The sequence below is a fragment of the Lutjanus erythropterus genome, chromosome 11, assembly GCF_056507025.1.
Source record: "Lutjanus erythropterus isolate fLutEry1 chromosome 11, fLutEry1.hap2, whole genome shotgun sequence".
NCBI classification, from domain to species: domain Eukaryota; kingdom Metazoa; phylum Chordata; class Actinopteri; order Lutjaniformes; family Lutjanidae; genus Lutjanus; species Lutjanus erythropterus.
This window is the reverse complement of record NC_139327.1, coordinates 11,408,987-11,433,434: the sequence shown is the minus strand read 5'-3', so window position 1 is coordinate 11,433,434 and position 24,448 is coordinate 11,408,987. Positions and strand designations below refer to the sequence as shown.

Below are 24,448 nucleotides of genomic sequence, written 5' to 3'. Positions count from 1 at the left end.
TCACAAAGTAAGCGGACAGTTATATCACTCATGTTGATAAATACTTAAAATCTTCAATTTTTATTTTTATGTACCTGCAAGGACAGTGCGGTGTGACAGCTAAATAGTCCCCTCGAACAGGGTAGTGTTCATAGTGTTTGTAATTTTCACTTTACAGAAACACAATTTTCGTCTGATTTATAAAACTTTTTAATACACTTTCCAGTTCATCTTCAACCAAATATGCCAGAAAACTATTCTGCATCTTACTATTTTTTTGTTCCCTTATTAAGTTGATCTAAACTCAAATTAACTGAGAAAGCGACATGTATTCCAAGTGAGTATAAATATTATTATGGGGCTAAAATTGAACAGCCATTGCTTTGTTTGACTTAGTTATTATACTTATTGCATTCCATAAAGAATGGCTAAAGTTAGCTATATCAGGCAGCTTTCATGCATGTTTTTACACGTGGAACCTTTTGCATGTTAGACTTTTGTCTTTACACGGATTGTTTACGGTAACGGTCAAAATAATGAGTGTTTACCTGGTTGTCTTCATAGTTTTATCCTTTTTGGCTTGGATAAAATGCGTGTACTATCGACATCGGCGAGCTTTGGTGAAGTCATTGAAACATGTCTTGAACGTTTCATCAAAGAGCGAAATAACCGGCGCTGATATCAGAGCTCTAATTGTAACTGCGCACCCGGATGATGAATGTATGTTCTTCGCGCCAACCATCATACGACTCGTTGAATTTAACGCCAGTGTTCATTTGCTGTGTTTATCTGAAGGTACGGTGACAGCACACTACTGTTTGCATAAATAACGCTAATAAATCCACTTAACATAATAGCGAATGAATTATTCATCATATGACATGCTGCTAACTATTTACATAGTCCATCCATGTGAATTAACAGAAAATACACATTTTTCATGGTAGCCATTTAGATATGAAGTAGAGTAACCACAGGTGTTACCAGTGGCACTAATTAAGGTGCTGTTGTGTTCACGTCAAACAGTCAGGATGCTGCTATTGTGTATGTTGGCTCACTGGAAAGGCTCTACTGCGCTAAATGGAACAGGACATTAATTAGTATCATTAGTAACATCTATATTTACCGTACTATTTCGTATCAATATGGCTGCCGTGAAAAAAGTCTGTAGTTAGCTAATCAAAGTTATTAGCTTTCCTTTGAATGAAAATGAATTTCAGCTCTCCCAAAAAAGTGACTTTGTCAACGTTAGGGCAAAACATTGCATATAGGGCTGAAAAATTAAATCAATATTGTATCAAAATTACAATATGGCCTACTGTAACTGTCAGTTTACAGGAGGTACAACATCATGTTCTATAGACTTAAGAAAAAGTCATTATTTGGTCCATGTCCGCACAAAAATCAAACAGCATAATCATTTTTGTGTTGTTTAATGAAAATTTAAATTATAATGGAAAAATGACCATTCCCTCTTATATTGCAAATCATAACATCATTGCCATATTAGTTACTATTAGATATTTGTTCAATATTGTTCAGCTCTACATACATATATAGAGCAACTTTGTCTGACCAAATAACTGACAGCATTTTGCTGAGAGACAAGGTAGGTTGAACTGGTTTTAGTTAAACAATTAATTATTTTTTAAAAAAAATGAAAATTATTGTTGCTGACATGACTACTGAAAATAGACAGAGCTATTTAACAGCTGTTTAAAATCATATAATATGTTGTGGCCACAGACAGACTCGAATCAGGGATTCAGATTGTGTGTTTTTTGTTTTGTTTGTTTGTTTGGTTTTTTTTTGTGTGTTTTGCTTGATTGTGTGATTTTTGAAAGACTAAATAGCCCTCAACTGTAAACTCTTGTAAGAGATAAGAAAGCCAGCCTCACTTTTTCCAGTGGAGTTTAGAAAGATTTCAGAAGGCCAAGGGTTGTTCAGTTTTAGGTAAAATATGATAGTCCAGTGGTTCCCAAACTGGGGGTGGACTGTAGGGGGGGCTCAGATGACCAGGGGACAACCACAGAGTGAAACATAGTGAAATGAATATGATTTATTTTGAGAAAATAAGCAAATAAGAGTTTGCTGGTGCTATCATATTATTTCAAAGATTCAACTTGAATCTTTTTTTTATCTTTTTATCTTTTTTATTAGTTTCTTCCCCTGCCATTCTTTATATACATGGAGGGGGGTTGAACTTTTTTGGCTTCTGAAGGGGGGCCTGCCAGAAAAAGTTTGGGAACCACTTTGATGGCTAAATAAAGAAAGGTAAAGCAACGCAAACAAAATATGAAAATCACACAAACTCGAGTCACAGGGTTTTCAACAGCAATTAGAGCTTTTCTAGATAATGCTCAACAATGTTGGTGTCCATCATCGTAAGACCTAAAATAAACAAAGGCTTTTTGGGTGAACTTGTGAGTTTTCAGAAGGTGGCATTGCTTGTAGTGCTAGTGAAACTATTTAAAATCTAGAAGATCTTTTTCACATGAGCCATTTTGACAAATAGCAGGGGTAAGCACAGGTATTACCAATGATATAACGTTCAGTTCCATTCAGGTCAAACAGAGTCAGGGAGCTTCCACTGTGCATGATGGCTCACTGGAAAATCTCTGCTACACTGAATCAAACAACTTTAGTATCACTGGTAACACCTGTGTTTATCCTACTATTTCATCAATATGGCAGCGGTGAAAAAGATCTGTTCAACACATTTAACATCTGTGCAACACTATTTTATTTAGCTCCAACTTAACTGATGTTAGAAGACTATTACTACACAGCTAAAGAAAATAGGATATTTCAACATCATTGAGAATGTTTTACTTAGACAGAATCTACTGATGTAATTTAGACTTGTGTTTGGATTTTTCTTTCATTGGAGTACATCTTTGGCCTAATTTGTCCTCCAAATATTATACAGGAAACTACTACAATCAAGGAGCTCAGCGTAAACAAGAACTTCTCAACAGCTGTGGTGTGTTGGGGATACCAGAATCCAGAGTCACCATAGTAGACCATAAGTAAGCGGCTGTCTGCACCAAACATACAACCTACAAATTACAACCGTGTGTCTTTAATGTTCAAATAGTTTGTGTTGTCTTGTAAGAATTTGCACTGTTAAATATTCAGATTTGTGTTTGTTTTGTACTTGTGCTGACTCTGAATGTGATTTAAAACTGAAGCTAATTGTTAGTTCAAAAATCACTTAGCAAAATGTGCTTATGCTGCCTTCAGTTCAGGAGTCAGGTCTCAGCGTGCCTGCCTGTTGGAGCCCATCAGTCCCCTCCCTGCCACCCAGTGTCTATCAGAACAAATAGAGAGTTGACCACAAATCACACCCATCCATTCTCACTACAACAGAGCTGATGTGGCTTGGCCTGATGTATTAGCTCTGCGTCACAGCCAGGGAAATAAATGATTAGGCCTCAGGGACAGTGATAAGTCTGCCCTGTGGGACACTGAGGCCACCTAAAGAGCTTTAAAATTCCAAACTGACATCAATTGATCTAACCATCTATCTGCAGTATATATCTCTTTATGTATCCTGCTCTAAAAATTATATTAAAGCACTTTTTTTTAATTATTATCAAAGCAAACTTAAACAGTGTTTTTTATTTGTTTTAAAAGTTGTCCTTAGTGGAACTATGATATTTGCCTGTAATGTTTGCATGCCCTGAACAGTCTATCAACCTGTTTAAACAGTCGTGATGGATTAGTCAAGGTCAGTGATCCCTAGGGGTAAATTAGGTACACTATGACTATTGGCCTGATTAAAATTATTATTTGTGGAGGTATTTTCCTGTTAATTAGATGACATTATTTTCCTCTTCACAGCTAAATTAATGGTAATTTTTAGGTAAATGTGGGGCTCCTTTTAAAACTTATCAAAAGAAGATGTTTTCTCTTTGTATTATAATCTCAAAATGCTCCAACATGTTTCATTTACATATTAAAATCAACAAAATTTTCTTCCAGTGGAGAAAGCCCCCAGATCCTTCTACCTAAGTTTAGTTTCGTATCATGTCAACTTTTTTTTTATCACACAGGAGTTTGCAGATCCAATTAGAGTTTGTTGAAGTGGAAAACTTTTGAGCATATCAACCTCTCAGAGGTAGAGGATGAAATGCTGCTGGGTGGGTGCTGCTCTCTCCCTCTCAGTGGCTCCCCAACAATTTTCTTGTGCAGCTTTGTAGGAAAATTAGTGGTAAGAAAATGAATGCACATTTCAGCTTTGGTGCAGGAATACAACAGTTTTAAAAAAAAACAAAACAAAACCTGCCTATTGTTTACTAGCTCTTGTTCATCTTAGGGCTGTTTCACACCTTCCATGTTTGGTTCAGACTGGACTTTTTAGTTTGATCCAAACTGAAATTACAGGTGTGAAACCTCCAGACTAAAGTCTGAAGCTTGTGCTGACAGAAAAGAGGTGGTCAGGTACCAGATCAAATCCATGGTTCAGTTTGAAACAACATTTGGTCTGACAATTTTATAAAGAGTCAGGTGGAAAGAACTCACAAAAATTAAGACACTTTTCGATTATTTTCCAAGAGTGTCAGAGAAAGTAATTGCATTGACAACACACCAGTGACAGACATATGCAAGTATAAGGAGAAACTGCTCACATAGGTTCTTTAGTGTGCTTGTGTATTTGCAGTGTGAAATCAAAACAAACTGGATCAAATGTGTACAGTGGGACACAAACGTGAACCTTGGTTCAGAGTTTTAAGTGTAAAAAGGCCCTTTTTTTGACAGCAAATGAAAACGTGTCACTTTGCTGAAAAACTTTTTGTCACCGTAAATGATGTGTTGTAACAGCTATAGCACTTTCAGTGTGGCTATAAATGTCTCCAAGTTAAAACCATTGTCATTTTGCATTGAAAGCAGTGTGCAGAACTGGGAGCCAGATCTTTGAACTGCATTGTTGTCCAAATTCTTGTGGAACTTGCTCTACTTCTGTTTTCTGCTATATTTTGTTGTTGATGCAGCTGTGAGACTTTCCAGGCTCTGGCTATTGGCAAGGTCAAGTTACAGAGAAAGTAGTGGTAAAAGGTGATGTTGAAAAGGGGAGTTTTCTTATTTCCTCCTGTGGATCAATCCTGCAGCTTTCCTTGAAAATGTGTTGAGTTTCTAAGAACCGCAGGGCTGCCTACATGTGAGTCTCTACATGTTGGCTCACCAGGAGAGCTACATGAACTCTGGCACTAACCTGGAACTCGCAGTAATAACCTGGCAGCCTGCCCAGGTTGTCTGCCCTAGAGAACATTGTTGGTGCGTGTGTTTTTATACACACACACGCAGACTTCCCAGTTTTATCATCTTGTGCACACAGAATATAGCTGAACTTTGATCTTAGCACTGTCTGCACTTCTGCTGACCTGGAGTGTAGCCTGTTTTCCCTTTCTGTGTATTCTGTTGTTTGCCCAAAACACACACCTAATCAGCACTTTGAGAGCTCTGCTCACTCACTCACTCACAACCAAGCTCTCCCTCTCTCCCTCTCCCTCTGTTCCACCCCTCCTCCTCCTCCTCCTCCTCCTCCTCCTCCTCCTCCTCCTCCTCCTCCTCCTCCTCTTGTCCATGTCTGCTGAAGCCAACTGCCAAGGACTGCGGGATACATTTTGGCAATGCTCTGAGCGCTGCTAATGTAGGTCATTCCAAACTGTTTTTCTCTTTGTGTGTCTGTACATGGCTAGCCACACTTTGGCTTTGCTTGTAACCTTCTCTGCCCAAGTATGTGCAGATGTACATCCTTGACTTGACCTCTCCCTGTTTTTCTTTCTGGCCATTTTGTTGTGCACAAAGAAAGAAACAGATGTAGTGCAAAAATTGGTAGAGAGTAGAAACTGGAAAATTGAAATAGAAGCAAAAGCCCTAAGCATCTTATTACAATCACAATCCAATGATGAAATGCACTAGAGACTATAGTCAGAATCCATGAATTCCTTCATTTGTACCATTAAAACACAATGTTGCATCAAAGATACTAGCTACACAGGTTTCAAAACCTGATTCTTATTAGTAAACCAAAGCCAAAATAAAAGCTTGTCAAGTATTCTCATAGTCATAGTCTCATACTCATCAATATTTCATTAAAAAATGCTGTTTTGTTACAGATTTTGCCTTTGTGGAAAACTGCATTTCTGTGATTTGAATATTGCACTTGGCCATATTTCAATTTCAGTAATATTTCAATTGATTGTACAGCCCTAGTTTTCATGTAGACTTAAGATGGATAATGGAGTAGACCAGGGTTCTGCAACCTTTATTATGAAAAGAGCGCATCCACAGCTAGCCTAGGGATACCTAAGACAAGCCACTGGCAAGATATAATGCACATTTTACTTGACAAATATTAACCATTTTTTTAATCTGTGTTTTGGCTGCACATCTTTACAGTAACAGAATGTAAGAATCACTTTAGGCCTACAACAATGATGGATGAAAGTAAAAAAAAATAAAAAAAAAAACAGTTATTCATGTCTGTATACTCTTTTTTTTATCAAAGCCACTGGGAGTTACAAAGGGGCAAAAGAGTACAGTCCAGTAGTTACAGTAATGATCTCCAGACAAATCTCTGGCATTTAGCTGTAATCATCAAAGATTATGTCAAGTGAAACAAGTACAGTAACTATGAAAATGAGCTCCCAGGAGAATGAAGAATTGAGATTTTCAAGTGATGCTATAAAAGGACAAAATCTAGAGCAGATCCTCAGACTTTGTGAGTTCACAATATTTGCCTTGAGTTTCTATGTATGCCACACTGGATTATTATTTGGTAGTTCAGCCATGACACTTGTTCAATTTGTTTTTAAGTTTTAAAAAATAAATCTGTGCCAACGAGTCATTTAGTCTTGTAATGACTTCAAATTAATGTAATGCTGCCAGTGTATTTATATAAGACAAAATGCGATGCAAATCATCTTATAAGAATTAAAGGTTCCCTATGGAGTTTTTGACCTCGAGTTTTTTATTCCACTTCTAGTAAAGTTAAACGTGGATGTAAACAATGCTGGATTTAAAGTACTTAAAAAAGTGTGCATGTTTTATGAGGAAGAAAATGCAGAGGAAACTTTTGCTGGAGCTTGAGTATTCACACAATAGTGAGTAAAAGTAAACACAAATTTTGTTTGCTTACGAGAAAACTGCACAGGACACCTTTAAAGGATTTAAAGGTGCGCTGGATTTATTGGCATCTAGTGGTGAGCTTGCATATTGCAAACACCTCCTCTCACTCTCCCCTTCTAAAAATGTAGGAGAACCTACGGTGGCTGTGGAAGTTGCGCAAATGTGAAAGGCCCTATCTAGAGCCAGTGTTTGTTTTTTCTGTTCTGGGTGACTGTATATAAACAACTCATTCTAAAGTAAATAAGAAACAATGATTCATACTTTCAGGTGAAGGAGACACAAATGAAAACATACTTACTCTATTCCATTTATGCCATATTCTCCCAATAAATCTCCGTAAATCTTACACACTGGACCTTTAATTGACATTTTCATCATACAGTGAAATCAAGATATTGTCACACCCGGTAAAACTATATTAAAAATGAGCAAAAAAGTCAGTACCTGACTAGATAGATGATTTTTGCGATATGGCCTGACAATGTACAGTGTTATCATCTCATTCATCGGGGAAGTGTGATGCACTGGACTTTTGTTTTCAAGCTAAAGTCTCAATGTCACAACAAAAGTGTAGTACACAGTGTGGGTTATGTGTCATCATGACAGATCTGGGTGAGACTTGCTCACTCACAACCATGGCCTGCGGAGTTACAGGAAAAACACGTGAATTCTGTTTTAAAATAGGATTTTCCCTTTAATGCTCACTGAATAGGACAGCTGTGTTGACAGTATCTGGGGCCCCAGTGCATGTTGGGGCCTTTGTGATCAAGCTCGATCTGATCACGCTCTGCTGCCTCTGCACTTGCACTGGCTTGACCTCTGTCTGCTCCCTGGACTCTATTATAGCTGCTCACTGCACAAATCCAACCATTCCACTTCTTCATTACATTATCCATCAGACTGAACTGAAGCAGCGCTCTGTCTCACCCACTTTGATTTCTTTGTAACTTTAATAAGGTGATGTGACTCTGTTTAATGTTCCATGATAACATACTTTTAAACTACATGAAATAAGTCTTTAATCAAGAATAAAGCACAAAATGGAAGCTTTTTTTTTTTGATTGGATTAATGTAATTCTCTGTGTGCATCTAAACAAAGAGTTAAGCTCTTGTTGTCTGGAAAGGAAAGCCACCGTACTCACTGCAGTAACACTCTATCCCCACACAAGGTTTAAATATACATTGATCAGTGGTAAAAAATAGCCCTAGCTGTTTTATAAGCACATGGCAGGGCACAGTAAATAGTGGTGAGATGTTCCAGCCTTGCCACTGACCCCTGGCTGTGCTTTTATCCCAGATACATTTGTCACCAGCACACTCGGGCCTCTGCATAGTCAAACAGTTGCTTCTCTCAACTGTTATTTTGTCACATTAGATTGCTCCTTTTCTGCATAACTTACTTTCAAAACAACAACAGTATTTCTATGGTTAACAGCATTATTTCCGTGGTTATTTTCATGACAGTTTATTAGAGAATATTGGCAAAACTTGCAACCGCAAACGTCTCTAAATCATTGTGAAACAACATGTGTGTGTTGGTGTTGTTACTATAGTTGTAACAGCCTTATTACAGTGGGATATTGTGGGCGTACTGTCAGTTTGTAGTGGCATCTCAGCCGTTCCCAGCAGGACATATAATCTGACTGTGTGGACAGAAGTCTGGCAGTTTCGCAGGCCTGTGGTCCATGTGACCAGACTAAACAAGCCCTCTCTGACACACACACACACACACACACACACACACACACACACACACAGAATCCCCTTACTGGGCCAAAGTTCAACAACTGCATGCAGATGCCTGCAAGCAATTAGACATCCACATGCAAAGCTAGAAAGGGGGGAGCTATGGAGGTTACTTTAGGACGTTTTGCACGGTTGCCATGGCGAAGCTGACACTCAGCCTGCATCCTGCTTGAGAAAGGTCAGGTGTCTTATATCTTTTGTTCATTTTTCTTTTTTTCACATCCCCCTCCTTACAGGCTTGAGCTTAGCTGCAGTTGTCAAGCTGTAAGGCAAAATGTCTAAAATAAGACGTGAAAAAATACAACACAGATAGGGCTACAGCACAGCCAAGCTCACTATGATATTTCAATACTTAATATTCATGCACTTTGGCCAAATTCTTACAATATCCTTGTTTTTTATTAGCTTTCAGTAACAAGCAGGCATCAGAAATTAGGACTTAGGCTTGTGTTTGATTCATTTATGCAGCATTTAACATTAGTTTAAGTAAAGTTAGAGCTGCAACAAATAGTTGATTAATTGATTTAAATCAATTAATTGAGCAAAAGAAAAGTAGTCATCAACTATTTTGATAATCGATTCATCGTCTCAGTCATTTTTCAAACAAAAATGTCAGGTATTTGCTTTGGGTTGTGCACTGCTGGTTGATAAAATAAGCAATTTGATGTCATCAGTTTGGACTCCTGGAAGTTGTGTTGTGAAATTTTATAGAAAGAAGGATTCATTGTGAAAATAAGTGGCAGATATTCCGTTTACTGCCATAAGGGAATAAAGAAACCAGAAAATATTTTAAATTAAAAAGCTGAAATCAGAAATTTTTTACTTAATAACTTATAATTTAATAATTAATTGTTGTACCTCTATGACAGATTAATTCATAATGAAGATTAGGACTGAATGATTTTGAAAAAATATAGCAGTTATTTTGACTGATATTGCAAGTGAAGAATTTTTACATGATTATTTTTATTTTGATTGAAAAACATGTTAAAGTGACTGGTGTGATTTTTTTTGCTAGAATCTGTACCAAATGAAGATTTTGAAGTCTGTAGAATCCGATTTGTAGGACAGGACATCTCTGCGTCACAGTATTCATTACTTGAAAAGTTTTTGACCCATATTTTGCCTTTAACAAATATTGCACCTCGTGCAACCTAGATATGGAAATTGCAGAGAGCTATATTGTGATTTCAATATGTTTTTGCTTAATTGAGCCGCTCTAATGAAAATAATTGTTAGTTGCAGCCCTAAATAAGATTCCGTTTCACAGCTTCATCCTAAAGAAAACCCTCAACACACAGACACAGCCCTAATGATATGTCACTGGTATCAAAGTGTCACAGCAGTGCATTCACTCGATGACAGACAGTTTTAAACTATCTCTGAACCCCCGACCCTCCGCCCCTTATCCCCGTGACATGGCCGACCCCCACCCCGCCACCCCTCCCACCGAAGCCTGACCCTCACATCGCTGGCAGCCAATAGATTTGTGGCCTAATCCATCACTTCCCCCGACTAGCTCAACTGTCCTGCCTCATTGTTAGCAACTGTGGGGAAGGGAGCACTGTTGACACACCCCCAAACCTCCCCCCACTTGATGCACTTATATATACATACACATGCACGCGCTGTCACTCACACCACCCATGTGCTTCCCCTAGTGTACAACAACATGTTGTGTCATTGATCTGTCTACTTATCTTGTCAGACCAAGACTCCCACAGTTTGCTATTTCAAACTGTCGTGTCAGGTTCTCTTGGTGGTTGTGTTTTTGATCAACATAAAGCAGAGAAATGATAACTGGTGAACAGACTGGATCTGCTGCACTTCAACTGCCCTCAGGGCTTTAATATGAACTCTGTTGACCCAACTCATATCTGAGTCTGCCTGAGTAGGTTTTTAAGCACTTTATTTTCTGTGGCTGGTTTCTCTCGAGTTCCAGGGGGATGTAGAACAACCATAGAAAGCAGTGCTTTTATTTTTTTAAACTGAGAAAAAGAAATGCTGTTATTTCTGCCAAAGAAGAGAGTCTATGCATGTTTAGTAGGCCAAGAGCTCCGGCTGGCCAAATGTGATGTTTGATGTATGCTCTGTGCTGGCTCCAGGCTATAGTTTCAGATGAAGATGATGCTAACCCTTAACCCCATGGACTTCCCAGCACTCCCTCGTGTTTGCATTCCACAACAGCCTTTTTTAAAATGCTGGGTTATATCTAGCCCTATGCAAAAATATAGTGTTCAGAAAGCAACAAGACTGCTGAGTCCATGAAACACAGAGGAAGCTTGTGCTGTGCAGAATGCTCTTGACTTACAGTTACAGGGAACTACAAATGCAGACATAAAGCACTTCTGCATCTTATAGGTTTGGGATTCTCAAACTTATTACTCAGGTTCGCAACTTGTTTTTATTCAAGGTCAAAGGTCCGAAACAATTTATAATCACAAAGTGACATGTCATGAGCCCATGTATCATGTTAAAGCAACATACTTTCAAGTCAGTCAAAATACGTTAGGGCTGCGCAGGAGGAAAGGCGATTTAGGAGCTGATAGCAAAACCTCCAGTGACGACAGCAACAACACAAAACTCTTTGGCAGTTAATGTCACCATGGCAATGATGTCAATAATAGGGAAGTAAACTACGCTAAAACCACATTTTCACTGTGAGTGATCTCCAGCCATCCTGTTTATTCAATGTCACTAACATTTTTTTGATCAACAGAAAGTTTATTTCAAAATAGAAAACGCTACACTTTATAACTTATTGTATTCATAACTCCAAGTGTAGGCTGGGTCCGGCTTGACTTGTCCCTCGGTCCACATCCAGACCTCAGTCCACGCTTTGAGAAGCTTTGTCATAGATGGATTATGAGGCCGTGGGCCCCTTGGCACAGACATACAAAAGACAAAATAGCCACCCAAACCCTTCCAACAGTAGCAGGACACCCAAATTAAAAGTTTGTCTTTGTAGTTTTTTGCATCTGTTGGTGGCTCTTTCTGGTGTTTTTCTTGTCATTTCATGTCTCTTTGTGGTCATTTTGTTTTTCGTTGTAGTTGTTTGTTTGTTTTTCGTTGATTGTAGTTATCTTGTGTCTCTTTGTCGATGTTTTTTGTCTCTTTGTGGTTGTTTTGTGTTTCTGTGGTCTTTTTTGTCTATAATCATTTCATATCGCTTTCTGGTTGTTTTGTTTCTATTCATATTCATCTTCTGTCTCTTTGTAGTCATTTTCTGGTGGTATGTGGTCACGTAACTGTCACTTCAAACTGTGACTCTGATCCAGGGAGCCTCAGACCACTTGGGCTCTTGGATCTGTGCACAATATGCTTGTTTAGTAATCCATACATGCTGTATCACAGTAAAACACAGTTGTAATATTACTTTAACTTGGTGGATAACCAGATAACCAGAGTCCCTTTTTTCCTCCCAGAAAACTTCCAGATGATCCCAAAGCTGAATGGAAGGTCTCCTTGGTGTCTTCTGTAATCATGAATCACATAAGAGCTCACTCCTTCAACATGGTATACTCAACTCTTTCCTTTCAAAGCAGTGGCTTTTCTCTCATTTCCTGTTTGATGTTAACACACAATTTCCCTGCCATTCTGTGTACATAACCCACGTATTGTTTTGTTTTGTTTTTTACCATATGTTTTGGCACCACAGCTTTCTAGCTCATTATCCATTTTCACTGCGGTCTGTGCAGTAATCCTGTCAGCCGCCGTCTCTTTTCGTCCAGCTCAGACTGTACTTTGAGCCTCCCTGAAAATGAGGGGAAATGGCCGCAGTAGAAAGTTTGGATTCAATTTCGGTGTTTACAGAGATCCTTATCTGCCTCAGTGCAGTTCCGCACTATTAGCTAATGGGAATGTGGCAAATTTAGAATCAAAGTATTTTCATCTGGTCTATCTCAACAAGAGCAAAAAAATAAATAAATGCTCTGACAAACAGAAAGTACGCAGCAATAGCAAAAAACACTGCTGGGTTCTTCTATTCTGTAGTTGCTGATCTCTTTTTGTTATCAAAGACGACAAACAAACACACCGTCTCCTCCCATCCTGTCAGGCTTGGCAGCCTCTAGACCAAAAACTAGGCTGGAGAATCATGTCAGTCACACGTAAACATCTTCTCTAACGAATACATGCAGCAATGACGCACATCTAGATGTGAAAAGTAGTTAACTTTACTGCTCTTAAACTGAAAAATATTGTTTCCATGGTCTGACACCATGCCAGTCCGTTGCTTTTCCATATACAAGCCAGCAAGGATGAAGAGAATAAAAGTTACTTGTAAGATGTGGTGTTTGGGAGCTTAGACTTAACTTATGCTTGATTGCAAAGACATAGTCATGGAAGAATACGTCTGAGCATGGCAAATGCCAAGTCTTTTGCCAAGCACTTTTTCATTCCCTTTGACCTGATTTTTTTTTTTTTACTTGCTTCCTCTGGTGTGCAAGCATGCAAACAGAAAAAGGTTTTTAAATATCAGTTGTCAGCTGCCAAGCAGCTCCGCAGTCAGACACAGAAAGCCTTCCACTAACCCAACAAAAATCTCTGCCTCTGCTTTTGCCTCCGTTTATTTAAATTCACTTTTAGATAGCCAGATTCTGGCTTTTCACCCACGCAGTGAGATATTTTGTTGTTTCAGGTGCTGACCTTCGATGGAAGAGGAGTAAGCGGCCATGCCAATCACATAGCCATCCATAAAGCTGTCAGGTACTGGCTGAACTTTAAGTCCTTGCCATCAGGAAAAACAGATTTTTTTTAAATCCCTCAACTTAAAGAAGCCATCCTCAGGAATACTGTGTGGCTTTTTACACATCTACATAGAAACCCGCCCACTCCACCGTCATAAAACACCGTCCAGGAAAATGTAGAACATTTAGACTCAAATCAACATCCATCTTTCCAAATGTTTCCCCACAAAGACACACACACACACACACGCACACACGCACACACACAGAGACCATGTTTTTCAGAATTGGTCTGTTACATAGCTGAGAGGTCATCCAAACAGAGTCCTCAGAGGCATTCGGCTGCGCTCCCAGAGAGCAGCAGTAAATCCTGTCCCTGAAGTGGTGAGGTGGGAGGGCAGCTCTGGTTTGGAGAGGCCAACCAAGCAAGTTGCATCAGACTGTTGGTTTAAAAAAAAAAAATGTTTTGCACTGTGAAGTGTACGTCTCTGTCCCCATGTCGCACTGATGCCTTAATTGTCTGCCATGTTAGTCATGGTCTTTTCCCTCGCTGAGCCTATATGGCTCTCTGTCAATCTGTGGGCCTCATCTGTTGATAAGATGCGAGCTCTCCAAATCACATCTCATGATTCCCATTAGGCTGGAACCCAGAGGGGCCGCCGTGCACTAGTTTCACAGCACTCTAGAGCTCAATGGCTTGTTGTTGGGTTTTGTTTTTGTCAACATGTTAACAGCTATTGCACACAGAAATGCAAGTTTGAAAGGAAAACTTGGCTGTGCTCCCACCAGGACTTAAAGACAAGTTATTGAAAGAACTCGTGTTTTTGCTACTCAGAAAAAAAACCCCTCCAGCACTCAACACAACTCGACCCAAAACCGACAAAATGGTAGATATTTAGCAGTAGCTTGGCTGCAGAACGGCATGTTCTTTCCTGTGGGTTTTCTGTCATTGTCTTTGCGCTGTAATCAGTGTAACCAAAACTCTCATCTCGGTCATATATTGGCAAGTAGAAACATCATTACACTGTGAACATTTTTGTAAAGGTAAAGCCAACACAAATGCTGTCAGGAAGATGTATCATCTTTTTGACAAAAATGTTTTTATCTTTGACATTTTTCACTGGGTAACATTGTTCTTTTCTCCTCTTGCAGCCATCTCGCTTCCACTGGACAAGTGCCCAATGGTAGGTTTGATACACAGAAAACTTTTAAGTGGTTTATATTTTTAAACTTTCTGACCCAAGTATCACAGGTCAGATTTACTGCAAGTAAAAGTTTAAATTCTTGAGCAAGTTGTTCTGGTGGAAGCAGTCATTTTCCACTGGATATGTGGAGAACAGTGACACTGACTGGGCTCGTACAGGTGCTGGAAATCCTTGAAAACACTTCATATATAACTGACATCATAATGTTACGTTTTCAAGTGCTTGAAGTTTGGATAAAGTGCTTGAAACTGCTTGAAATTGTAATTTCATTGGCATTAATTTAGGACTGCCTAACGGTATTTTTTTAAATTAATCTATCAATTAATCTAATGATTATTCTTTTATTTTTCAATTAATATGACAAGTAATTTACAAAAAAATGATAATAAACAAAAATATCAAAAACTTCAATAATATGTTTTATTCAATCATAATCCTAAAGACATTTCCTGTAAATTTTCATTATTTTACTTTAGTTTTTATATTTATTTCAGTTACTTTCATAATAAATTGCCCCCTGACAGAATAATAAGCTCTTTTGATTCAAAAAAAAAAAAATGTACTAAGTCAGATATTGGCTCAGCCAGGTTGGAGTTCACTTACAGACAGATGACACATTTTCAGTCATGTAACTTTGTTGTGTTTTCCTTTAATATGTCACCCTTCTAAAGGAAGCTATCACGAAGCATCATTTTGGTTCTTCATAGTTCAATAACATCTGATTTAATGTGATGGGAAAAGTGTAATAATCATTTTGAGTATATTGAAAAAAAAAATATTGAATTAACCACAGCTGTAACATGCAGGAAAAGCTTGAAAATGCACCTTGGAAATTCTTAAGTGTTTGAATTTGAGTTTAGAAAAGGCAGAAAGGTGTAGGAACCCTGTGCCCACACTCACCAACAAAGGATGTATAATTATTACATAGCACTTTGAAGATACAGACTTCTTCACAATTAGACAAGACAGACATCATGTCTTCTTATGATAAACACCCCCTCTCTGGTCTGCATTCTCCACATTGAGAACCTTGGAAAGTCCTGTAAACACTGCCTCAGACTGGCTATTTTGTTAATGTACAGCGCCCTCTGCTGTTCAAAAGAGCTGCATGAGTCGTGTGTGTCCTCTCTATATTTTGGTCTGCTGGTGGCAGCATGAGGCCAGTTGGACATTGGAAACATTAGTTACAATACATATGTTTGTTTTCAGCCTTGTGCATATGGCAGTTTCATTCCAGATGTTTCGAACTGTGTTGTTGGCAGATGTTAAAATCCCCTTCATTTAGTCTCCAGTTGAACTCAAAATGTATATCAGTTTCTCTTTTCTTTTCAGCCCAGCTAGACTGAATTTATTTTTACTTTCAGTTGCTTCTGAAAGTTGTCATTTGACCTTAAATGGGGGGGCGTTTCTTGAACAGTATATGAGCATTATTACTGACTTTCATTTTTTGTTTATTGTTCTTAATCTAGATTTATATGTGTGAGCTACTGGATACTTGAATTTCCCTGAGGGGAAGAATAAAGTATCTATCTATCTACTTCTATCTGAAAGTAGAAGTAGGACAGAGAGGGGGCGACGTGTTCCAACAGGCTGACAGCTCATTACTTCTCTAGTTTGGTAAACATTAAGGTCCACAGAGGAGAGCACACCCACATTAATGTTTGAGTCAGCAGCGAGATAAGAAACACGCACAGCAGGCCTGTGTAGTTAATCATACATGAGATCTCAACAGTTGCATTTAGCTGTTGAATGGCAGGAAGACATTATCATCTGAGTCCTGAGGCCAAATACACACTTAATTTAGGACAAGATTTCAGTCCGCTTTGTCCTCTTTAACATGCAGTGAGCAATCTTAAAAACAGCAAGGTGCATCGGTAATAATGCTCATTGGTTATTTATTACCAGGCATCACCTGTTTGACTGGCCTGACTGTAGCCTCAAGAGAGGCGTCAGAGAATTAGATCCAACGTGATTGTAAATAAGCCTCCTTACCTGGCTCTACAGCAAGACTGCCTGCTCATTACCAACAGCTTAAAGCCTCTCGTGCCCCACAAACTCCTTAAACTTAAGTACCGTATTACACACTAATATAATGATGTTTTTCTAGCCGGTTAGCCAGTTTTTATATGATTTCCTCACAACAGTCAGAGTTTTGTGACATTTCTTCTTTCTTTCGCTCCAGTTGATCCACTAAAAGAGTGTGCTTGTCGCCAAGCAGCCTCTTTTTCTTGTTGTGCTATTTTTTTTTTATTGTCAAAGGAATTCAGCTTCTCTGCTGAGTCATAATGAGTAGGCTGACTAACTTTTTAGATAGCTAATAAACAACGCAATGTTTTGTTAACTTTTTATCTAGTGAGCAAACTTTAACATTTTGTTAACAATTCAGCCAATATGTAACATTTTGTTACTTTTTTCGCTGGCTAGCAAACAATGTAATGTTTTCCTAACTTTTTAGCTAGCAAGCAAACACTATAACATTTTGTCAACTATTTTGCTCGCTGGCAAACAGTGTAACATTTGGTTACCCTTTTTGCGGGTTAACAAATAATGTAACATTTTCTTAACCTTTTCGTTAGCAAGCAAGAGGTGTAACGTTTTGTGAAAGATTTAGCTAGCCAGCATTTTAAATTAATCTTTATTGGTGCAACCCAGTCAAAGTGTTAAAAAAGTGCCATTGCATTACATTAAACATGTTGGTGACAAAAGATTGCTTCACAATGAAAACATTTGAAACAGAACAACCTGTGTGAATGGCCTAGTTTTGTGTCTGCTGCTGTAGTGAATGTTTAACGTATTAAGTGCTGCTAACTGTGTCTCTGTTCTCCCACAGATTGCTGTTTGCTCTCCCTGGTGACTGTTGGCCTCCTCAGGAAGTACATCTCCTTCCTGGAGCTTCCCCTCAGCTGGCTGCTGCCCTCATGTCTCCGCTGCTTTACAGGCTCACAGGGCTACAGGCGAGCCAAAGTAAGCCTCGAAATAGACACTTTGTTGGCAAAGACGTGTCACCATCTGCTATTAGGAGGTGCACATGTTTTTAACACATTCTAACCAGGGTATATACAGTACAGTACACATGCTGACGAAGTGAGAGAGGAGAGAGGAGCAGCACAGTGAGAGGTTGAGGTTTGAAATTATGCTTCATCAAGCTAATATTATATACAAAAATAAATACACTTACATTAGGAATTAGAGTGAGTATCAGCAAGTTAAATCTAAAACTTTTTATAATACTTTTCAGTGTCACCATTTAACTCAGTTTAGGAAATTTTGTAATAAAATGTAACATGAAATGTAAAAATATGTGTTTTGAGTTAATACATATATTGTCAGTTCAAAATCATAAGTCTGATAAAATGACCATAACTGTTAAATTAGTTAAATAACACTTATCTGATTACCTTAAAAATTTGCTTAATGTTGGGGGGGGGGGGATCCTTAATGATATTAGTCACTACATTTGTCTTACAGCCAGTCTGAAATTAGGTCATTTCAAGGTAGAATTCCCAATTTCTATATTTCTACGCTAACTTGCTGTCTGCCCTCCATGCCGTCCAGGCAGGCGTTACAGTGGTCACAAGGCTACAAAGTTTGCAAACATGAATGGCAAAAGCCTATAAGACTGGATAACAGTGGCAATGGAATTCAGTTTTTGTTGGCAGTGCCAAAGTAAAGTAAGTGGGAGTGAATCTTAGACCAGGCTTACAGCATTCAACAAACACATATTTAAGAGCTTCCCAAACAGAATTTAAGATGAATACTTTTTAAGGCTGTTTATTATTAAATGTGATTTAAAACATTTAAAACACTGTGTCTTGGCTGTTAAATTAGATGTGATATGGCTTATATAACCTCTCAAACAACACTCTTTTCTTTTCAGGAAGCCATGTTTTGCCACCAAACTCAACTCCTGTGGTTTCGTCACCTCTACATCGTCTTCTCCCGGTACATGTACATAAACACGTTCCAAATGATTCCACAAGGACCAAAAAACCTGAAGATCTATTAAGCCAAGCTAAACCCAATGCACTGACTGTTACTCTGTTAGGTTATCACCACATAACTAAAGGAATACCGTGGTAAGAGTGAATTTATTAGCTGTTTACAAATCTGATGAGCTGTTTTGCTCACAGTGAATAAAGATTCCTTCAATACTTCATCGGCTAAAGTAGCCTGAATATTTCTTTGTGAGCACTTTCAATAAAGAAAGCTGACTATAACTTTGAAATAATGATGACGGAAACTTCTTATGCCTTTTTGTAATACAATCATGTTTATTGTTTTGAGTCGTTGCACTGTATAAAAACAACACTAAGGTTTGAATGTGTTTTTTCCTTATAATTCCAAAGACTGTTGTTGAAAATCATGTACTGTATTTCGGGTATACTTCTGATTAAAAAACGGTTTGATTCTTGTATCACAGCGGTGTTATTGAGTTTCTCTCGGCTGTGTGTCTGTTGCAGGTTTAGACATGTCTCTGATGGTCTTGTGAGCTTGCATGCTTTCTTCCCATTTCTCCCCACAAAACTTCTCCACAGTGACATTGCGGACAGTACCCGGATCCAGACAATGTGGAGCAACACCTGGGGAGAAAACAAAAGCAGCAGCGTGATTTGCACATGAACAAACAGCCCTTTGTCTCCATTACATTTCACTAACTACTTGGCTTTTCAGCTTCACAAATGCAAAATATAAGTTTTCAAGACTGATTTCCAGATGTCACCGTTATCCAACAAGGGCCATTTGTCTCCCTTTGTGGACAGAACATTTCTGTTTTCTACAAATACATCAAATGCAGAGCAATACAGAGCAGACTGGGCTGGTAAGTTTGGAGTAAACACAACAGAGTTTGGAGTAAACACAGCAGGATGATGAAATAAGTTTACAACACATGAGAACAGTGTGACTGTCTTGTGTCAGCAGTTAAAGGTCATACCATATCCATCAGGGTTAGAGCGCGGAGTGTAGAAACTTTGAACTCCACAGGTTTTACAGAAGGTGTGTTTAGCAGCGTGAGTGTTAAAAGTGTATGTGGTCAGATTATCTGATCCCTGGGAAGGAAACAAAATCATTATTTACTCAAAATAGTCCTCTGATTATCAAGTTAAATTGAATCAGGTCTGTTGCTTGATTTTACTGTACCTGTAAGAGTGTGAAGGCATTTTTTGCAACAATGAAATGATGGTTTTGTTTCTTCGTGCAAATGCTACAACTGGAGAAACAGACAGAAATCAGTTCATATTTGTGCTAAAAGTGTAGAAAAAACAAAGCACACAATTTGAAATCTCTTTAAAGAGACAGTTCACTCCAAAATCAAAATACACATTTTTTTGTTTTGGAGATACTGGCTGTAGAGAAGTTTGCTTCTCCCTAGTATAATGGGTTTAACTGGCAAATTTCAATAGCAATGTCTCTTTCCAGAAATCATGACCCAATTACTTAAAATAATCCACAGACCTTTTTGAGCAGTTTGATGATGAACTACTTTCTATCTACGGTACAAAGGAAGTGGTTCCTACATGAAACTCTACAGCTAATATCTCTAAAACAATTAAGGTGCATAAATACCACCACAGATTAAAGGAAAAAAAGATTTTTGGTGTCAAGTCTTAAATATGATGATTTGGGGTGAATATTAATTTTCTTTTTTTTCCCATAAGTTAAAGCTACTACAAAGAGTTTTTAACTGGTTATGAAACCAGTCTCAATTTAATACTGAAGCCTCTGGATGACTTATATAAACAAACAAGACCATCCACAAGAAGACTGGTTGTCTCTATTTATGTGATGTTGACGGCTGCCATTGGGTCTGATTCTCTGTGAAATCAGATAAAATAAGCCTGTGTTTATTTTCCCAGGCAAAGTTACAGCAAATAATATGCTATCCAGTTAAAAAGAAGCAGGAGGAGAATTTTATTTAGATCATTTTATTTTTGATGTTATATTTTGTGGTTATTATGATGGAACAACTACCACTTTTGTCTACAGGGGCCTCCACAATCAACACAACATGGAAGTTCCTTGTTGTAGCTTTAAAAATGTTGCTTCTGTGTCAAAATTAAATTAGATCTCCAATTAATTTTAGATTTAAAATAATACAGGTCTCAAGGTTTCTTTACAATACCAACATTATTTAAGATTATGAGATGATTTAATTGAATTTAACATCCGTACTTGCAATGGAAAACATGGAGGTCTGGGGGACTCCAAACTTCAAATCTAACTGCCCCACAGTGACAGCCGCCTGTGTGTTTCACCAGATCCATTCTGTAGAATAAAAGAAATGAACAAACCATCATAATGAAGGAATAAACATGTTCATATGTGAGTATTCTGGGATGAGAAACCTTACTTCAGTCACTTTGATGTCAACAAGGAAAAGAACAGGGATGAATGAGGCCTCGCCCAACTGTTTAATGATGTTCTGGAAAAACTGGTGTGACGTGTTTGTTGTGAAACGTGCTGACGTGGAACTGAACGTCCCACTCTAAACAGTTACAATCACCTAGCTGAAGAAAACAACGATCCTTAAGTCATCACTGATAAGAGTCACATTTACATTAGAAGCCTCTCAGCCTTTGGCCCATTCACAGCTGTTGATGTGATCACTGAATATGGAAATTCAATTCAAAGGAAAGTACCTTTAAGAAAAACCAACATCAAGTTTGTTGTCTCGATCCTTGGACACTTTGCTTTCATGTGATAATAGTATCAGCTTCCACAGCACTCAGCCGGACCTATATGTCCTGCTTGAAAGATTGTTTTTCCTAGAACACTCTGACTCCGTCCCTAATTATTCCAAGGAAGGGGCAGGGCAAAGTACAGCAGACTTGCACAAACACATTCCTCAGAGGTTGAACTAGTTCAGCCAGACAGCCTGCTCTGTGTTGGAAAGCACGGGCATGGTTCAGCATCACGGGTTGGGTGTCATATGACAGAGTGCTGGAGGGGTGGGGAACGGGAATGTTGTGACCTAAATACATAACTTAGGACTATCCCAGCTGTATCATATCTATGACCCCAAAAATAGAACCCAAGTAGGCTACAGACCCCCATCTGAGTGTTTGCCCTTTGATTTTATTTAGTTTACAGTTGTCTGTAATGATGGTGGAGCTAAAAGTAGGGAGTCAAATCAGTGGCTAGTTCTCAAAGCTGCCAGCAATAATCTTATCATGGTCCTGTCTGTGTGGTTTCCCATAGCTAACTTTGGAGAAGACTGACCTAAATCTCAGACATTCAAAGCTCTATCATTTACACAGTCATTATTCAGTGTGAAACAGGGAATTTATCAGTAACACCTAGGTGTTGACGTCATGACAGGCATAGTTAGACTTATGCTCATGGAACAAGACCATGCCCTGTCTTGTGACTTTGACTATACACTCAATAATACCTTACTATTATGCCTTGGGTGAAATAACACAAGGGAATAACGAAAAAGATAGAGACAAAATCTAAAACTAACATATTACACACTGTAAAACTAAAGTATTTGTTTTAACTTAAAACAGTGTAAAATTTTTAAGTTGACTGACTTTGAAAAGACAAGTTGAAGTAATTTGGTAGTGATTCAAAACAAGCTTTTCTAATCAAATTCAGTTGTACTTGAGCAACCACGTATAAGCGTAAGCTTCAGATATTAAGTTAAACCAACAACTGTTCCATAACACTGAAACAAAGAAATTTGATGTCCTTTTACGTTTTCTAAATCTGAACAGTCAGTTCTTCATTCCACTTCAGAGCTCCTTTGTTTCAGCATTAGCACAAAGCCAACATGTGAAACTGCTCCCAGGGAATTTATTACATTTAAGTGTGAGGGAAACTGAAATCCAGTGTTTTCATTATTGTGAAAACAAGGAACCATGACTTATGTTAAAGTGTATTAACAACACTCTGCAAGTTTTAACAGTATTTCACAGTGTTGTTTTAACAAACAAATGCATGCTTTGAAACTTAATTTTAGGAGTTGATTGAGCAATGTACAGTAGATTCAATCAACTTGTTAGAAGAAATTAGAAGAACAAATGTGTATAATGTCTGAAATGTTCTGAAAATGCATGCTAGAAATTTTAAAGGGATAGTTCATCCCAATATCAATAACACTTTCCCTCTTGCCTGTAGTGCTGTTTATCCATCTAGATAGCAGAAAGAAAGTTCTGGTAGATTCTATGGCAGACAGAAAATAGTTCCTACATGAAACTGCTCACAATGTCTGTGGGTTATCTTGAGTCATGGGGTCAAGATTTCTGTTGAATTTGGGTTGAATTTATCGAAAGTATTTTTTGGTCCTTTGAACACCACAAGACAAGTGTAATTTAGTTCCATTATATTTGAGGAAAGGTAGCCAAATCTCTACAGCTGGTATCTCCAAAACTCAGCAACTCACACCAAAACTATCTAGATAGATAAATAAGCTACAAGTAAACGAGAAAAAAATATATTTTTGATTCTGGGGTCAACTGTCCCTTTAAATGTAATGAACTGAAATAAATACAGCTTGAATGAGTTAATAAGAAAGGTTTAGTCAACACCACTAAAATTCTGTCTGATTTTTACAGTGCATCCTATGAACTGGTTAGTCAGCTTGAGTTACGAACAAAACTCATTTTCACTTTCTGTCTTGTAAGTAGTTTTCTAAAATGTTGAGAGTGTGAGAACTGTGTTCACACTGTACAGGAACTGTTTGTGATGTTTTTCTTTTCTTTTCTTTTTTTTTTGTACTTCTTTCATATAAATGTTTCTCTTGAAGCTGGTGACTTGACAATCTATTCTCAGTACAGTATGTCCATCATGATAAGGAGAAACGACAGATATCTATGTACCACAACACAGCAACAACTTCACTATCATTTTTTACGTATCTACGTAAAAACGTAGATAACGTATTTACGTATATTTCTTACGTATTTTCAGTAAAACCACGTTAAAACAATCCAAAATGACATCTGGAAGAACACTGGAGGTTGTCTAAATAAGAAACAGTATATCCTTAGGCCAACCTGGTCTCTCTGGGTCTCAAACATCACTTGTTTCAGTATTAAGGTCATGACAATACAGACCTATATCAGCAATTTCTGCTTTTCAAATTACGTATTTTGCAGTGACGTTCGGACTGGCTAAAACCCACTCTTTATTTAGATGGTCTGGAACATAGTGTGGATATGGATCGAGAGTGGATGAATAAGGTTGGCTAAATGAGGTCAGTTAGCAGTGTTATCTTCCTCTCAGCCCGAAATACTTTACCCTGCTGTCGGGACAGCTGGTAGCACGTTTGCCAATCACGTTTCCATCTGTTAACAGGCACGTTTGTCGGAGATCAACAGAATACATGTTGGGACACGTCTCCTTTGCAGGTCATAAAAATGCATAGTCATTCAGGCTTGATGAGGTCCTAATATAACAACGGGTATGATACATCCTAACTATGTTATAGAAAGATGGAATATGGGAAAAGGTTAATGTATGTATATTACAGAGGCTACATTGTTATAGCCTAGAATTACACAAAATTTGGGATATTTACGTCTTGTGTAGTTCTTGAATAGATCGGTGTTATAATCCCGTAGTCATAAACGTTACTTACTGTAACAACTGCTACTTACTGTAGTAACCAATCGCTGGCCAAACAAACAATCGTACAGTCCAATAAGACGCACGGGGGGAGGTGCCTGTTGCTATGCTGGTTCTAGCAAATTCTGG

At 38.2% G+C, this 24,448-nt stretch overlaps 2 protein-coding genes across 3 annotated transcripts; one reads left to right on the top strand and one right to left on the bottom strand.

The window, feature by feature from the left end:
- Positions 1–486: 486 nt before the first annotated feature.
- pigl (phosphatidylinositol glycan anchor biosynthesis, class L) lies at positions 487–19,166 on the top strand. The gene is made up of 7 exons (XM_084730798.1): positions 487–774; positions 2,909–3,008; positions 12,285–12,375; positions 13,499–13,566; positions 14,700–14,731; positions 17,583–17,716; positions 18,630–19,166. Exons 1-7 carry the CDS (start codon positions 516–518, stop codon positions 18,756–18,758), a joined length of 813 nt encoding a protein of 270 aa, XP_084586924.1. The 5' UTR covers positions 487–515; the 3' UTR covers positions 18,759–19,166.
- cenpv (centromere protein V) lies at positions 18,804–21,251 on the bottom strand. Of its 2 annotated transcripts, XM_084730800.1 has the most exons (5): positions 21,102–21,251; positions 20,924–21,016; positions 19,892–19,961; positions 19,686–19,800; positions 18,815–19,332 (listed from the first exon to the last, which is right to left on the bottom strand). In XM_084730800.1, the coding sequence occupies exons 2-5, from the start codon at positions 21,013–21,015 to the stop codon at positions 19,178–19,180; spliced, it is 432 nt and encodes a 143-aa protein (XP_084586926.1). In that variant the 5' UTR covers position 21,016; positions 21,102–21,251; the 3' UTR covers positions 18,815–19,177. The 2 variants fall into 2 exon arrangements, with proteins under 2 accessions (XP_084586925.1, XP_084586926.1); XM_084730799.1 differs by lacking the exon at positions 21,102–21,251 and having other exon boundaries at positions 18,804–19,332; positions 20,924–21,045.
- Positions 21,252–24,448: the final 3,197 nt, after the last annotated feature.

What these genes read in the sequence shown, in the direction of transcription:
- pigl (XM_084730798.1), top strand. Translation starts at nt 516, where the DNA reads ATGAGTGTTTACCTGGTTGTCTTCATAGTTTTATCCTTTTTGGCTTGG. An exon ending in GTCACCATAGTAGACCATAA is followed by an intron (nt 3,009 to 12,284) that starts GTAAGCGGCTGT and finishes TTTTCCTCCCAG; the next exon opens with AAAACTTCCAGATGATCCCA. An exon ending in GCCATCCATAAAGCTGTCAG is followed by an intron (nt 13,567 to 14,699) that starts GTACTGGCTGAA and finishes CTCCTCTTGCAG; the next exon opens with CCATCTCGCTTCCACTGGAC.
- cenpv (XM_084730799.1), bottom strand. Translation starts at nt 21,045, where the DNA reads ATGGTTTGTTCATTTCTTTTATTCTACAGAATGGATCTGGTGAAACAC. An exon ending in CTCCATGTTTTCCATTGCAA is followed by an intron (nt 19,962 to 20,923) that starts GTACGGATGTTA and finishes CTGTTTCTCCAG; the next exon opens with TTGTAGCATTTGCACGAAGA. An exon ending in ATGCCTTCACACTCTTACAG is followed by an intron (nt 19,801 to 19,891) that starts GTACAGTAAAAT and finishes TTTCCTTCCCAG; the next exon opens with GGATCAGATAATCTGACCAC.